Source organism: Meleagris gallopavo, chromosome 4 (genome assembly GCF_905368555.1).
Source record: "Meleagris gallopavo chromosome 4, MGAL_WU_HG_1.1, whole genome shotgun sequence".
In the NCBI taxonomy this organism is placed as follows: Eukaryota; Metazoa; Chordata; class Aves; order Galliformes; family Phasianidae; genus Meleagris; species Meleagris gallopavo.
In genome coordinates, this window is record NC_139407.1 from 61,940,688 (window position 1) to 61,956,172 (window position 15,485).

The 15,485-nt window shown below is 34.3% G+C and overlaps 1 protein-coding gene across 2 annotated transcripts in view; it reads right to left on the reverse strand.

Moving 5' to 3' along the window:
* Positions 1-598: 598 nt before the first annotated feature.
* Positions 599-15,485, reverse strand: part of GRK4 (G protein-coupled receptor kinase 4) — a 34,430-nt gene continuing 19,543 nt past the window's right edge. Inside the window, exons 10-16 of one of the 2 annotated variants that reach the window (XM_085223573.1) lie at positions 11,807-11,844; positions 9,731-9,820; positions 9,132-9,340; positions 8,226-8,363; positions 7,549-7,686; positions 6,558-6,680; positions 599-5,068 (exon numbers count right to left, since the gene is read on the reverse strand). In XM_085223573.1, coding sequence (XP_085079699.1) covers positions 5,015-5,068; positions 6,558-6,680; positions 7,549-7,686; positions 8,226-8,363; positions 9,132-9,340; positions 9,731-9,820; positions 11,807-11,844 — 790 coding nt within the window. In that variant the 3' untranslated portion in view covers positions 599-5,014. Of the gene's footprint in view, positions 5,069-6,557; positions 6,681-7,548; positions 7,687-8,217; positions 8,364-9,131; positions 9,341-9,730; positions 9,821-11,806; positions 11,845-15,485 lie in introns of those variants that run through there. The other variant, XR_014883240.1, reaches the window with a different exon arrangement.

The window sequence follows — 15,485 nt, forward strand, 5'->3', positions numbered from 1 at the left end:
TCAACATATGCACACAATCTACAATATGTCAATAACAGTTATATTATTGTTACAAACCCTTAAATGGAAGCAGTTCTAGATATCAGTTAAAGTCTTAGCCCTTCAACTCATGTAATAAAATTACAGTGAAAGCCTTTTTCAAAAGTTAACATTTTGAAAATACAAGCAGCGCACCATTGAAAAAAGTTTGATGCAAATAAAACAAATCTAACTAATTCCAAGGTATAATTTTTTTTAAGGAAAGTGAAGCCTGCAAAATATATATATATTTTTTTGCAATAATGGAATATTCAGTGTGCTGATGACAAGCTAAGCAACTGCTGACCAATCTTGCATTCACAGTGTTATCACAGTAGATGTGTTAAAAGTAGCACATCCCCATGAACCTGTATGAAATTCATGAAGAAACTAAAAATCAGACTAAGAGATAAGGTGTCACCTGAGGAAATACTCAGGTAATTTTCCTGAATCATCAGTCTCACGTTGGTAAACATCTTAAGCATTTTCTATTTCAACAAATTGTGATTTTTATTTTTTAATTATAACTTCAGCTACCATGAAAGACCTGGTAAATAAATCACATAAGACAATAAATACATGTGTTTGAAAGATGTGGCAGTGTTTTGCTTTTATTTTCAAGAATAACAATGCTAGAATATCCAGGAAAACAGCTCATACAACAATTACTTGAGTGGTTTGGAAATTATGGAACTAACACATCACATTTAACAGTCAACATTGCTATAACTGGAAGGAATTTTGGTGGTTTGGACATACGTGGAGCGTGAAATGAAGGCTACCTATGTGCCATATGCAAAACTTACGATAAAACACATGGACAACTCTGAAATAAAAGAATTGTACATTCAGCAGAAGAAACATCATTATTACCAAAAGGAGCCAGGAAGGTAATTCAAATCAAAGTAAACAAATTCAGCTCATCTTTACTTAAAAAAAAAATAAAATACTTTTTTTCAGTATGTCTTAAAGAAAAGTTCCTACTGAAAAATCTTCAAAAATGAAGATGACATCTCCACTGTTAACTTAATATACCACGGAAACCATGAGAAAATAACATTATTTCTGCTAATTTACTTTAGTAACTTGTAACTAGTTACAGTTGAACATACTGATGCTTATGTGAATCAAGATCTTTCTTGCTTATTATGACTACCAAATACAATCCATATCAGATTTTGCTTGAACATGGAAGATGTTTTCTGCTCTCTTTAAAATATAGCGAGCCAGCACAAGAAGAAATCAGACTTTTGCGAGAAACACTGAACAAACATTCATTTTTGGCTATGAATTTTCTTACATCTGTATTCTTGGAAAAATAATTGAAGTACCTTCTAAAAATTGTTGGGCTTGCTTTGTTTGTTTTTAACAGCTTCTATCACAGATTGCCTAATTTGAGAAACTTTATTCTGAGATTGGCTTTTTCCCCCCAACTGAAACTGGTTTGTTGGTATTGTTTCTAGACTGTAACATCTTTATTATGATCATTACAGCTCTAAGGAAAAGAAAGCTGACAGTTTCTTTTAAAGAAAGACATCAACCCTGAGGCATGAAGATTCTGTTCTGTTGATCGCAATAATCATATTAAGTAAACCAATAAGATACTGGTACATAGTTTCACAGTTTGAATTTGGAGCTCTATATGTAGATTCATGAGGTATGCACAAACAGACATTAAGACATACAAACAAATGTTTGGAAACAAAAGCTACAGAGAAGGATCGATCTCACTGAGATAACTCCACAGAATTGATAGATCTTTCCATATCTCACACCAACAGAACGAAGCAGTTGGGCTGCTGGATTGTCTCACTGCTATTAAAATCTTATAACAGATCTAGAATCTGAATTCATTGAAGTGTAATGAAGGCATTCTGAACAACAAGAAATTATTTTCTTTTTTTAATTATAGCTTCATGGAAATAAAAGTTTATATCAGCAGTAAATACAACCTGCTGCCTTCTTCTCATCTCCATCCTATGAAAAAAAATCAAGAACAAAATTCATATTACATTTACACATTACCACAGTGTTTTGGTTTCATCTTCTTACCCTTTTCACACTTCTCAAAGCGTATCTCCAAGTTGATAATATTAGTCACTTTAGATTACTTAGCATAACTTCTTCATCTCCAAGTACCGTATGAAGAGAATTACATTGGTTCCTACAGTTCCTTGTCCTAGTTGATGATTTACATTAAATAATATCTAGTTATTATGTGCCTATATTTCTAATTGCTTACATTTTAAACTTTGATACTTATGCAGATTTTGACAGCTTTAATGTATTTATAGTATAACGAAGTTAGTAAATTGTGCAAAGAATAAGGTCATACTCATTGAATGGAGATAAAAGGAACAAATTTGTAATTGAAAAATGCTGTCTTGACCTTAGTAGCAAAAAAATAGAATTTAGGACTTAATCCTGCTAACATGTAGTTACCCTTCAAAAATACTTAGAATTATTATTCATAACTCAAAGAAAAAACTTGTGAAATGAAACCTTCAGAAAAACATGCAAAAAAGCCACATGTGGTCAAAAGTTTCTTCTCCAGAGGAGCAGAAGTATAAAAATTGAAAGAACCAATTGTTAGAAACAGTTTGCCTGTTTATCTAGTTTCTTTTCTTGGGAGAACCCTGGAGAAAAAGCGTTAAACCTCTGCACTCCAAAGTGGGGGTAAATTTTTTATTTATTTTATGTTAAAATTCTTCTCTCTCTCTAAAATAGAGAAGAAATTTGAAATATGTAATGAATATACTTTCACATTTTCTTTGTTTAAGTCAATTCCTGTACTATCTTCATAAAAGTTACCCAGCTTGTGTCCATGGCATTCCTGCCCAAATCTGAAGTTCCTCTAAGCAGACATTAAATCCAGACAGTTGCTCCATGTGTCTAACGTTAATACTGTCTCTTTATTTGACTCAGAATGGTAAACCTAAGATATTTAAAAATTAAACCCTTAGTAAGAGAAACACGATCGGTAGCCCAATCAGGTAGCTATTTCTAAAACACTTTCATTACCTCTTTAGAAAAGTTGGAACGGAGAAATAGAGTCCTTCTCTTATTGTTGTACATAATAAAGAGGGTCAGGTCAGACTGTGCCAGCTCACTGTCTCACACATAATGGTTCTAGCCAACACACTTACTTCACCTATTTCTCTGTTGAGTCTCCATTCCCTCACTATTGCATCAGATTGTCATGCAGGAATTTCTCTCTCCCACTGCCAATTTCTCTCTTCCCCAGTAGACATTTTGCTGTCTGTGTTATTTTAGACATCAGGAAACATGCACTGAAAACACAGAAAAAGAGTCTAATTCCTCATTTCTGTGGCACAATATTCAAGAGGAACAATTTCAAAGAGGCAGGCACCCCAGCAGAATTTTGTAAAACTTTAGTTTTCCAATTTATTTCAAATTCTAATCCATTAAAACATTCCTCCACAGAAACAAAATACTGTGAATTTATACCCGCAGTGGGCTTGACTATCTGGTGTATCTCTGGAACATGCTGAGTTTCTCCAAGGGAGGTCTGTGAACACAAGCAGAAACCTATTGAGGTAGATATTCAGTTGGTGCATATAGAACATATGCAGTCTGCTTGCTTCCTAGAGTTTAGAAACTGAAAAAAAAAAAAAAAAAAAAAAAAAAAAAAAAAAGCATGCTCTGTGGAGACAATCTTCAGAATACAGAACATAATGTATACAAGAAGTCATGACTCCAACTTCAAGAATATTTCAAGACTAATTTAAATTTTGAAACAGAAAAGGCTCGTGAAATGTGTTCCCTAAGTTTCTTCTCCTACACAGATAAAATGTTTTACACAGAGCTTCTCAAAATAAAGCCTAGCATACTTTGAGCCCAGAAGAACAGACATTTTACAAGCTTCCATCAAACTGGAAACAGTTTTTACTCACGAACATAAGGTAATTGTAACTAAAACTTCAACAGCAGCTCCACAGCTGCATTAAGCGATCTTATGATTGCTAAAACCAAGGAGATTTTAATCTTTATGCTTTTGAAAGTTATAAGAAAAGATTATTTACATTGTTAAATTTAACACTAACACTAGCTGCTTCTTCCCTCAGTGGCAGTGATCACTGTCAACCCTATAATGTTGCATATCACAACGTGATAAGCAGAGAAGATTGTATTAAGAGCCTGTGGCTTGTTTTCTTACTCATTATAAAAACCTAACATCCTACATGGAGTTGTAAACAATTTCATTTACAGAAAAAAAAAAAAAAAAGAAAAAAGAAAAAAAAAAGATTTCCCACAGGTAAAAAAAGTCCTTTCAGTAAGGGCAACAAAGTACATAAAAGCATAGTTATAAAATTTTGGCATAGGTCTACTTGCATGGTCCATGTTGAGGAACCGTATGGAGAGAATGTGTACAAAAGATAGAAAGGAATAGGGGGTAATACAATTGGTCACAAGATTAAGCTTAATGTCCAGAATTCTAGATAAAAATAAGACCAAGACTATTTTCAAATCTATAAGCAAACAGCACTTCATAATAGCTAGCCACAGTGCACTGAATTCCTTTATTTCCTTAGCAGTTTTCTTGAGATGCATTAGATGATAGCACTGCCATGCAGCCAGATAATACAAGAATTATGAACTTTATCAGTACAGCAATTTTAAGAAAACAGCTAATAAAGATCTAATGAACAAGAAGATTTTTACCAGGAGCAAAAAAAGTCAAATTAAGTTTATGCTAAAGATGTTGTTTCTCTCCTTTAAAATCCTGTTAATATTTCTAGATTCATTCCGTTGCAGGGGTGGGTAGAAGAAATCAAATACATACAGAAACACACTCACTCAAATGGCACTCGTTTTTTGTACAATTAAGCTTTAGTGAAAAATATACATCTTAAAACAAATGAAGTACAAATGTACAAAAATTCTTGAACTCATAAAAAATATATATAATACACTTTGCTACAGAGATATAAAACATTTAAAGTTTGCTAATCCTTTCTGACGACAGTAAAGTGATTTAAAGTCTAGAGGACTCCTGCTCCTCATCACTGCAATCAGATTTAAAGCAGACCTGCAAGAGAAGACAGAAACATAATTTAGTTACCAAGTTAACACTATTGTTGGTTTGGATACTTTTTGAGGCACAAAGGTAGCATAGAGGGGGAGGGATTTGAATCTTTTCCCGGAACATTTTACTTCATCCTACCTAACGTTTTGGGAGTACCGAACGAAACTAGAGCCCAATTCCAAAAGCTCAAGTCTTTATAGTTTCATTTAAGAGAATTAAAGAACCTAAAATTAAGTTCACATGACAAATAACTGTAGGGTGTTTTCTTTTCTTTTTTTAAACTTTAAAACCAGCTGAAGGCTCGCAACCCATGCCAATATTTTTAGGAATCTTCTCAGAAGAAAGGCCTATGCTAAGACAGAAGTTTTAAGTTCAGATATGTGAGATTATTACTGTACTTAACCATTCCTTCTATTCCTTCAATATGAATGTGAAAAAAGTGAATTCAGAAAGGCGAACTAAAAATATATATTCCATTATATATTCCATTAGCATCGTACCATTTTACAGAGGCAAATTACCAGCTGATGACAAAAATCATCATCATGCAATTTTAATGTGGCTCTGTTGTGGCTACTTAGCAAATTTAAAATTCTATTTCTGCTTGAAAGCCAAAGCAGCTCCTAGTGAAGTGTCTCCTACTGAAATGTACTAAGCTTCTGAAGATAATTCCACTCTATAGTGCAGGCATACTGAGCAAGCAGAATTGTGAACAGTATCTTCAACTGAAAGTCTTTACGAATAGTTTACTTCTCAACAGCAATAAGCAAGGATATTGTCATGTCTTTTAAACAGTACTTTGGTATTCAGTTCATATAACTTCTACTTTTTAATGAAGTTTTGTCTGTAAGAGAGGCTGTGCATTATCAGAAGTTATGTAAGCCTATGTTGTTCTGGTGAAAGAATTAAAGTTTCGTGCTGAAGTATTTTAACATTTGTTTTATAACAGTTCTTCACACTCATTCATTTAGGAGTTATCTTTGCATAGCTTAATGCACCACAATGATTTACTGGGAGTCCATCTTTCTAAAGGAAAAAGTACTACATTGCAGTGCACAATCACACTAACTTTGGAATTTACTATTCAGTTCTATACAAGTTTTTGCAAAAGGAGTCCTCAATTATCTCTCAAATTATTTCCTCTTAAGTTCTACAAAAACTGGCAAAGGAGCACGGCTGAAGTTAATATCTTAAGGAAGATGTGCAATACAGTGTTAGCAACATACAGTACTTTCCCCCTCCACAGGCAACAGCTAGCAAGCTAGAGAAAAGCAGAATGCTGAAGGAGGAAAAAACTCCTGGATTTTATATGGATCGTCACAGTTTCTGAAATGCAGTGCAGGGACAAAGGCATAAGCCAGGTTTCATTAGTTTAAGCATTCAGGGAAAAAAGCTTTTCTTATCACAAATCAACTTTTAAAAATGCTCAAATTGAACAGATTTTAAGAACTTACTGGTAATTTTCTTATCGAAGACAAGAAAACACCCTTACCTCTCCACTAAAAAGTCTGTGAAAGAAGCCTCTCTTTGGTTTAGGAGACCTCTCTTTGTCTGGTGACACAGTACCATCAGTTTCACATGCATTAATATCTTCAAAGCATCCTGTTTCAATCATCTTTGAAACACATAAAATATAAATTAAGTATCCATATAAGCCTCTCAAACACACTCCATTCATCACCCACTTATTCTGACTGGTTACTCCTAACAAGTTAAAAATATGTCAGTTTCATGCTACTGAAACAACATCATTTGCAGACCTACTTGAAGAAGAGCACAAAATCTACATTAACTCTTCTTGAGCACTGAGAAAAATTTAAAGAACAATATGAGCACTATCATGCAGGCAAGCACTAAGATGCTCCTTCCCTTTTGTAAAGAATTGCTCCTGCCTATAATGCAATAAGCATACATTTTTAGAACCAGAAGTGGATTTCATTAAATACTTCACTTTCTTTTTGTCTGTTCAGCTCACTTCAGAACACTCTAGCCTAACATTTTATACTATGGACTAAACTTTGAATGAGAAATTATCAATGCAGAATCCCAGATTGCTCATTCAGCAGCCTTAAAAGGAAGTCTTACTTTACTAATGTTGAATAGTTTGCTTTGAAACCATAGAAAAGATAAGCTGTGATTCTGTATTACTAAGTCACTTGGATATTCTATTGATGCTTGGGCACGATACAATGAAACAGCAGCTTCCAAGCAAGCCTATTTGCTTTTTAATAGGATGAAAACTATCTTCCTATGAAGAGCAATACTTCATACATATGGCAGAAGAACGAGGAAAATGTGGTGACAATGCTGCTGAATGAAGTCTTGTTGACTGCATTAAGATGTCAGCTTTCATTTTGCACGTTTATTGTGGTCCTTCAATTTTTAATAATGTTTTTTGGGGGAAAAAAGTTAGTATTGTAAATTTATCCCACATTAAGTCTTTTAATCAGTGTACTAAAGAAAATCTTTTATGAAATACCTACCTCATTTTGCCAAGGGATTGAGACACAACCTGTAACAAATTTGGAATAGAAGTCATCATCTGTAGTATCCAGGTTCACTCCTTTTACTGTAGAGAACTGCTCTATGTCCAGGACATCTTTACAGTACACGGCACGTGGCTGCAGTACAATACAAGATTGCTTCATTAAGTTTTTTTTTTTGCCCTAGGTGAGCAGACTAAATTACATATTACACAACAGAAACACAAAAAACTTAACAGAATCTTGTCATAATGCATCTGGGGAGTTCCATCCATCCTGCAAGTAACAGAACAAGAGCATCAGAAACAGGAAGAGCATGCAGCATCTGTGATTTTCTTACTGGTCATCACAGTTTATTTGTCCTCTGGCAGCTTCCTTTCAGCTCAAGAGTTGAACTCCTCAAAGCTAAACTTAATATGTTTAGCACCTGACCTAGGAAAGTTGAGTTTTTCAGGGCCAACAGAAATCAGCTAGAAAGCTCTATAGTGACATACCATACTATAGCAGAATTCTCAGATGAAATGCCACAAAACAACTAGCCAGCAATATCTACAATGGTAATCTCCAGCCAATGTGAATAACTGTAGAAGTTTATCTGCAATTCACATGATAACTGACACAGAATTATGCAGTTCATGCCTTTTTAGATACTAATCAAATCTGTCTCACCTACTTACATCTGGCAAAAATGGAGGCTCCAACATGTTAGCTTCCAGCCTCTTGAAATTAATATTCTTGAAAATAGGATGTTGTTTCACAATAGCAGCTCCATTTTCCGTGCAGCCCAGTCGCTCTCCTGGATTTTTTGCAAGTAACTGCAAATATATGAATAAAAAGGCTGTCCTAGTGATATGATTTCTCAATTAAGAAAAAGCACAACCCTTCCTTTCTTGGTCTTTTAGAAGATGAACTTTATTGTGGTATCAAAATGAACTGGAAATTCAAATTACGACAAAGACAAAAGAATCCCTAAAAAAAGATTGTTACTTTTTCTGACAGTAAAGACTAGACCAAAAGTTGAGTAAGTATGAAATTATTTTAATTGATGCCACGTTGAATAGCTTTTGCAATAGGCTCTACTTTCAGGAAGAAAATCATAGAAAAATGTAAATCTGTGTAAGTAATTTATTTATTCTGTATAAACTAATAAAGTAGTTTTTGAAGCTTTCTGTATAGGTGCACTCCTTATTAAGAGCACAGAAGATTAAAAATTCCTGCTGTCTTAAACAGGTTAAACAGAAGGAAGGTCATGTACAACTGCAATTTCTCCACATCAGTATCAAAGCTGTACCCTATGATCACACATGGTCTAAGAAATGCTGCATTTTTCATGCACATGAGAGAGAAACCACTTTATGCTGCCTACCTTAAGTTTTAAAAAGTTCAGAATTATCAAAATTTGATAAAATAAACAAGTCATGGATTGTCAGAAATGTCCACCTGAACCGAAGAAAGATTTTGGTACTCTCACTACACCTCACTCCAGCCTTGAAAAAAATTCAATAGAAGACTAAAATAAAGCAGTTCATCTCTAAAAAAGGATTAGAAATTTAATTTTCAAACCTCTACATCTCTTCACCCACCATCCTGCAAATGGATTTTGCCTCCTCAGAGAACTTGTCTGAATATGTTTCTTGGTCCTCTTTTACTCTCCGGTCAATCTCATCCCGTTTGACCCTTTCCTTATGCTTCCTGAAAGGCGACTGTCCTTCAATCATTTCATAAATTAAGCAACCAAGACCCCACCAATCTGGGCTGAATGTATATTTTTCATTTTTGAGCACTTCTGGAGCTACAAAAATAGACAAAAAAACAATAATTTAATTAATACTCTTGGTTCTGTACAAAAGGTCTTTAAGCAACCCCTTTTTTCTCAAAGAAATGTTAATTCCTACACTGAATACTGTGTGTATCCAATAGAAGCATCTAAGTCTTACAATCAGATTTTTTAATAAGATCAGAAGAAATTAGCTGTTTTCTTAGAAGTTCTACCTAAAGCTATAGTTCCCAAAGTTAACTTTTCCCATTTATTAAGAAAGTTTATAACTGACTACCAACATCTTCCACCATGTATTAAAATCTCTCTCTGCAGAACCAGTGTAGCTCCTTGGACAAGTCATTCAAATATTTGTTTAACCAAACTTGCTGGTAAAACCTAACTAGCAAAGGATATTTCACATACCCATGTAACCAACGGTGCCAACTCGTCCTCTGACCGTTTCTCCTTCTGGAATCTGCACAGCTAATCCAAGATCTGAAATTCTAATATGTCCTGTTTGTATTAAGATAAAAAACAGTCAGTCATCATCAATAATAAAATATTACTTTTACAACAAGAAATTTTTCTTGCACACCTCATCAAAAAACACCTAAATCATCAAAATATTCATATATCTCATAGAACTAAGCTTCTTTAACTATAAAGAAGTCCCCTCTTTGCTTCCCCCCTTTTTTAAACCTGTAACAGAAGTACCAAATGTCTCACACACACACACAAAAAAAAAGTTAAGTACTCTATTCCTAGCTTTGGCATTGGCTGCAATTTCAGTATAAAAAGAAATTAATGTCTGTTTATATGGAGTTCTGTATGTACACATTAGAGATTTTTATTTTTCCATTCTGTATTCCCCTCTACAAAAATCTAGCTTTCCTAACAAAACATCAGAATTTAATCCATTTATCTCCAATCAGAAAACTGTAGCCTGTACTAAAGTATCAGGTTTTCCTCTAATGAAGCACTCTAGTAGTGCTAAGTGCAAGTAATAGGCTACTTTTCTTTCTGCTCTTCTAGGAGTACGGACAGAAATTCCTAACCAGAATCTACTCAGAACTGTTGATGTTATAACATGCCAGAGTCTGTCCAGACCATTCAAGGATTTGTTTATTTTGTGTTTTTGTTTGGTTTTATTTCTGGTCTAGAAAGCTCCCTAGATACTCCATCACCCCTCTAGGTAGCCCGTACAAATGCTTGACATTCATTTGCACACATTTTCTTTGTCATTCAAAAAGCACTGCAGCATCAGCGTTAGTTATTATTAGCATATTAATTTCTTTTTTACATATGCTAGATAATCATGGTGTGGGGAAAGAACAGAAAAACTTAAGTGCCACTTTTTATGCTGGTTAGAAATAATTAAGTGTTCCTGAGCAGTAAATGCTATTTTAAATATTCAGATGCTCTTCTGTTTCCCAACATCTGATGAACCCCTTTGTCAAGTGCAGGATCTGAGCTCCTGAAGCTATTTTCTAATTAGCCTCCTCTGCTCTCTGGAACAAGATCAGAATATCCCTGCCAGAAAGAAAGCATTCTAGTGCAGTCCTGTACAGCTATATTTTTCCTCAAAGAAACCTGTTGCTTTTGCTAGATGTTGCTGGAGAGAAGAATTAAAGAATGCATTTGATGTGTGCTAAAGCTTTAGCTGTTGCAAAGTGATTTCTCCCAAGTGTCTTCTTTTTCAGAAGTTTATCAGTCAGAACACGCTGACTTCAAAGACTAAAAATAAATCTTGTGTTAGTGACTCCAAAAGCAGTTTTTCCTTTAACTGAAAAACTCAGCAATTACAAGATCAAACTGGTAATATTCAGCCACAGCTTAAGAGAAGGTAATTGCTGCATATGTTCTACAGTGAGTTCAAAAGATTTCGGTAAGTTTAATACAAAGTCATTAAAGAACATTAATTTGGCTTCTGGGAAAAAAAAGAAAAATATTTTTTCATATTGATTTGACTCTCAAGCCACATCTACACTAGCAACCATCAAAACTTCTGTTTTTGTTGAAGTGTTGAAACAAACACTCACCCCTCAGATTTCTGTCTTCTTTATTGCTTAACATCATATTTTAATCTTTAGGTGTAACTCTGACCTCAAAGCTAATAAATTATGTAGTAAAACAAACAAAAAACAAATAAATAGAAATCCAGCTAAGTTTTAATCGTATTAAATCAAAGGGAGAAAGACCAGCAAAAGAAAAAAAGTCATTATGAGAGGAGAAATGGACCCCTTTGACATTACATGTAATTTCTCACTCTCCTAACCCCAGTATTTTTTCACATTCTCTAAGAAGTAATAGTGTATTTAGTGTATTTTCATTAGTAATGAAATAGGGACAGTTTTAATTTACTAATGAAAATACACTAGACTTAATATTTGTCACTCAAGTCCCTCCTATTATGAAGATACACTGTGTAAGAAATTAAAGACATTAAAAAGTATGTTCTGTAATTCCTAATTTCAAAATTAATTTCAATTATTTACTTACCACAGTCATCAAGGAGTATATTTTCAGGCTTCAGATCTCTGTAAATTAAAATGAATAAAAGTGTTAATTATACAGAGGACAAGATTATCACTTATCATGAAATGTAACTGGGGCAATATAGGACTTCTGATAACGATTCTGATTAAGGAGATTTTTCCAGCTCATACCTACATATAAAAAAAAAAAAAAAAGCTGTAAAGTTGAAGACCTAGAAAACAAACAGTATAACCACAGAACTCCTGAGTTTCCTAAATCTTTATCTTATTTAGGCTAAAACAGCAATTTCACAGATGAGAGTCTCTAGATAACAGTAATATTTTTACACTAAGAAGTAACTTACACCAGCTTGTGCTTTTAAGTTAAAGAGCTTCCTCCTGAGCATATCAGCCATGCAACTTCACAAGTTAAAACAAGCCACTACTTGCTGCAGTTTGATGCTCTACCCAAACTGTTTGGTTTTTTTTGGACATGCAAAACATGAAGAAACATTCTTCAGCTATTAAATGGCAGCAAAAATCAGGAAAGACTTAAAAAGAGGTATTAATCTTTTTTTTTTTTTTTTAATGTTACAATTGTGCCCTTACAGATGCCGAAACAGAAGCTCTTCATGTACAACTACAACAAGATAAGGTACTAGTATAAAAAGCAGGAAACTATGAATAACTTAAAAGAAATAGTTTTAGGAAGGATCATTCTAGCATTTACATTCAAAATGAGAGGGAAACATACAAACATTTCTTCAAATCTGTATTACTTTTTCTCTCCAAATATTGCTAAATTCATGCTTTAAGATGTGTGAATTTGTGTTAGTTTCATTACTTCATAAAATAAACATACAAGGGAGTCTTTCCTATAAATTTTTAAGTCTGAACAGTCCCTATAATGGGACCTTCTTGTCACATCAGATACAAGTTTACAATATCAGGGAAACTAGGAGATACTGAGGTTAAGAGTAAAAAACGCAACAAAACTCATCTCAAATTTTAGGCAGAAACAAGTCTACTGTAAAACACATAATGCACATTCAGATGAGTTCAAGTAAACGGATTTAAAAACTTCCATCCAGTTCCCAGAAATCTGATTAAAGTCTAACCTAAAACATAATACATAAACATCTTAATCAAAGCTAATTCTGTTCTTTGATCCACCAACAGTCAATATTAGAACTTACTATAGCTAGAATTATAGTTGTGTAACACTATTAGTTTCTAGGCCTAACAGTTAACAAGAAGTAAAGCTCTGAAACTGTCAAGAATTTAGCTATCAGTTCTAGCTTTGGGATGCACTGGTGCATCATCTTTCTCCCTCTTCTGTTCCTCCACTGTGAGAGAAGCCAAAGTTTCTGTGGAAATACACAGGCTTTGGTCCTGTAGTGGACAACAGACTACCTCAACTGAAAAGCAAGCTCAGAATGAGAGCCAAAAACAATTCTAGGAACAGGAGCTTCAGCTTTCCTCTCATAAAGATTGTCCTCTTCATGTCTGCAATCTTCACAAAACAAAGTTGCATGTTGAAAACAGACTGAAAAATATATATATTTTAAATTGAAGTAAGCATGTACTGCTCTGTTTTTGCTACAGCTTACACCAACATACAAATATCTTTTAGAACAGAGGCACTTGCTCCTCACTCTGTCTCATGCAAATCCTGATTTCGATCTACCTATTATCAAGCATTTTGTGTAATGGAATAACAACTCCACTACTGCTTGTTCCTGTGTTTACTTACTTTTCTGATGTCAGCAACACATGGCCAGTTACAGATAGTTTCACAAGCTAACACAAAACATGTAAACTGGCTCAATCCCTACCAGGCAGAACAGGGCCCTCCTTCCAGATCTGCACCTGTTCTTTTAATCCAGTGGGAACTCCTCTCACAGAGTGGCACAGCCAACTCCAGGGTTCTAAGGACAGCTCTGATAGCACTGCTGACACTGAGTAGTAGCTTTCGTACTGACATGTGACCCATACTGTAAAAACTGATGTTGAAAGAGAAGAAAGATAGGCCTGGCTTTTTCACATTGAGGCATTTTGCTACTGATGGCAACACGTGCCAAATATAATAGAATTTAACATGACAGCCTTACATTAAAACTGCCGTTCCAGAACTGAACAAACCAACAAGATGAATTGATTTTAATTTCATCTACTGATACCTGCTTGCACTTGGACTTTTATTTCAGAATTTCTGAATTTCCCTTCTTCCACTGCCTTTACAGCACACTTCACTATGATCTATATGGATAATCACAAAAATATATTTTTAATAGAAGAATTAGCTGCTTTAACAGTTTATGCTATTTACCTTCAGAGATAGTTTCATTTAAGACTCCTTCTTTAAAGCTAGAGAATGAATATTGTAATAGGTCCCATGATCTTATCAGTATTAAATATTTATAAAGCAGCAAGAGTGGAACACTCCTTCCTCCAGAAAACAAACAAATATTAGTTACCTTAATAGGAGAACAAACTGCAGTATCAATGAAAACATACCTCACGTGGTTCTGTCCCCCACAACATTATGATTGCAGGTTACCAGAATTTTATTCTCACTAAAGAAATTATAATCATGGCCAATTTTTCCACTCCTTTAGGTTCATCGATCATACACAGTCACTGTACCCATTCCTAAGTGCACTGCCTTTAAGATGCTTACAGAGAATTTTGAGCACGTAAGATACCACTGCAATTAGTGATAGAGTATTTCTATGATCCTTTTTCAGTTTGATTATAAAAACACAGAAGTTAACAAAATGCTCCTAAATAGATTATACAAAACAAAATAAATATGAGGCAGAAAATCTAGATCAGGATTAAAAAAAAACTACTTTTAGCAAAGAAGAAAAAACAAGACTTTTGCATGAAGTTCTTTATTAATAAGAGTAGGGCAAAAATAGTTCTACAGAGAACATAAAATTATCCAAACATTTTCTAAATTTAGTCTTCAAGTGCATTTGAGCTGACATGGTATAACCAGAGTCACCTTTAATCTGTTTACATTTTGGGCAGGAACCCCCTCAGTATGTTCTATACCTAATTGTTTAAATAATGACATAATGCCTTCAGGTATTATGATTAAATTTAAGCCCTTTCTTCTTCCCCCTGAGAATACAGATTATTCAGTTGGTAACACCTGCACTCTTTGTCCTTCGTTATGAGGACTAAAAAAAATTCCTTTCTTATTAAGATGCAATGTGTTGCATCTTAATTGCCTGGGAAACTACTTTTTTCTGCTTCCCCAATCTGTAGCAGCCCATACAAATTTCTAATAATTGGAAATTAGTGACATAACAGCACAAAAAAAAGGGACACATTTTGACTCCGAGACCACTCCAAAGTAAGCAGTTACAGATGATGCTAGGATTCAATGTGTTTGATTATCTAATATGCAAATTGTTAACAAGTTGAACACAAGGGCTGTGGGGTTGGGTTTTGGTTTTTAAACAATTACTTGTTTTCACCTGGGAAACATGAAGTGATCTACTTGTAGCTGATTCACATGAGAACAATGAGCAAAACCAAGACTCTTAAATTTACCCTCTCTTCCTTCTTGCCAAAACACACTGCGCATCACTGCAAGATTGGCCAAGCTCTTTAGGGAACAATACATAAACAGCCTGATTTATTCTGTGGTTCTGCCACTTTCCATGAGACTGAGTGCTGTGTAGGTATGTTAATTT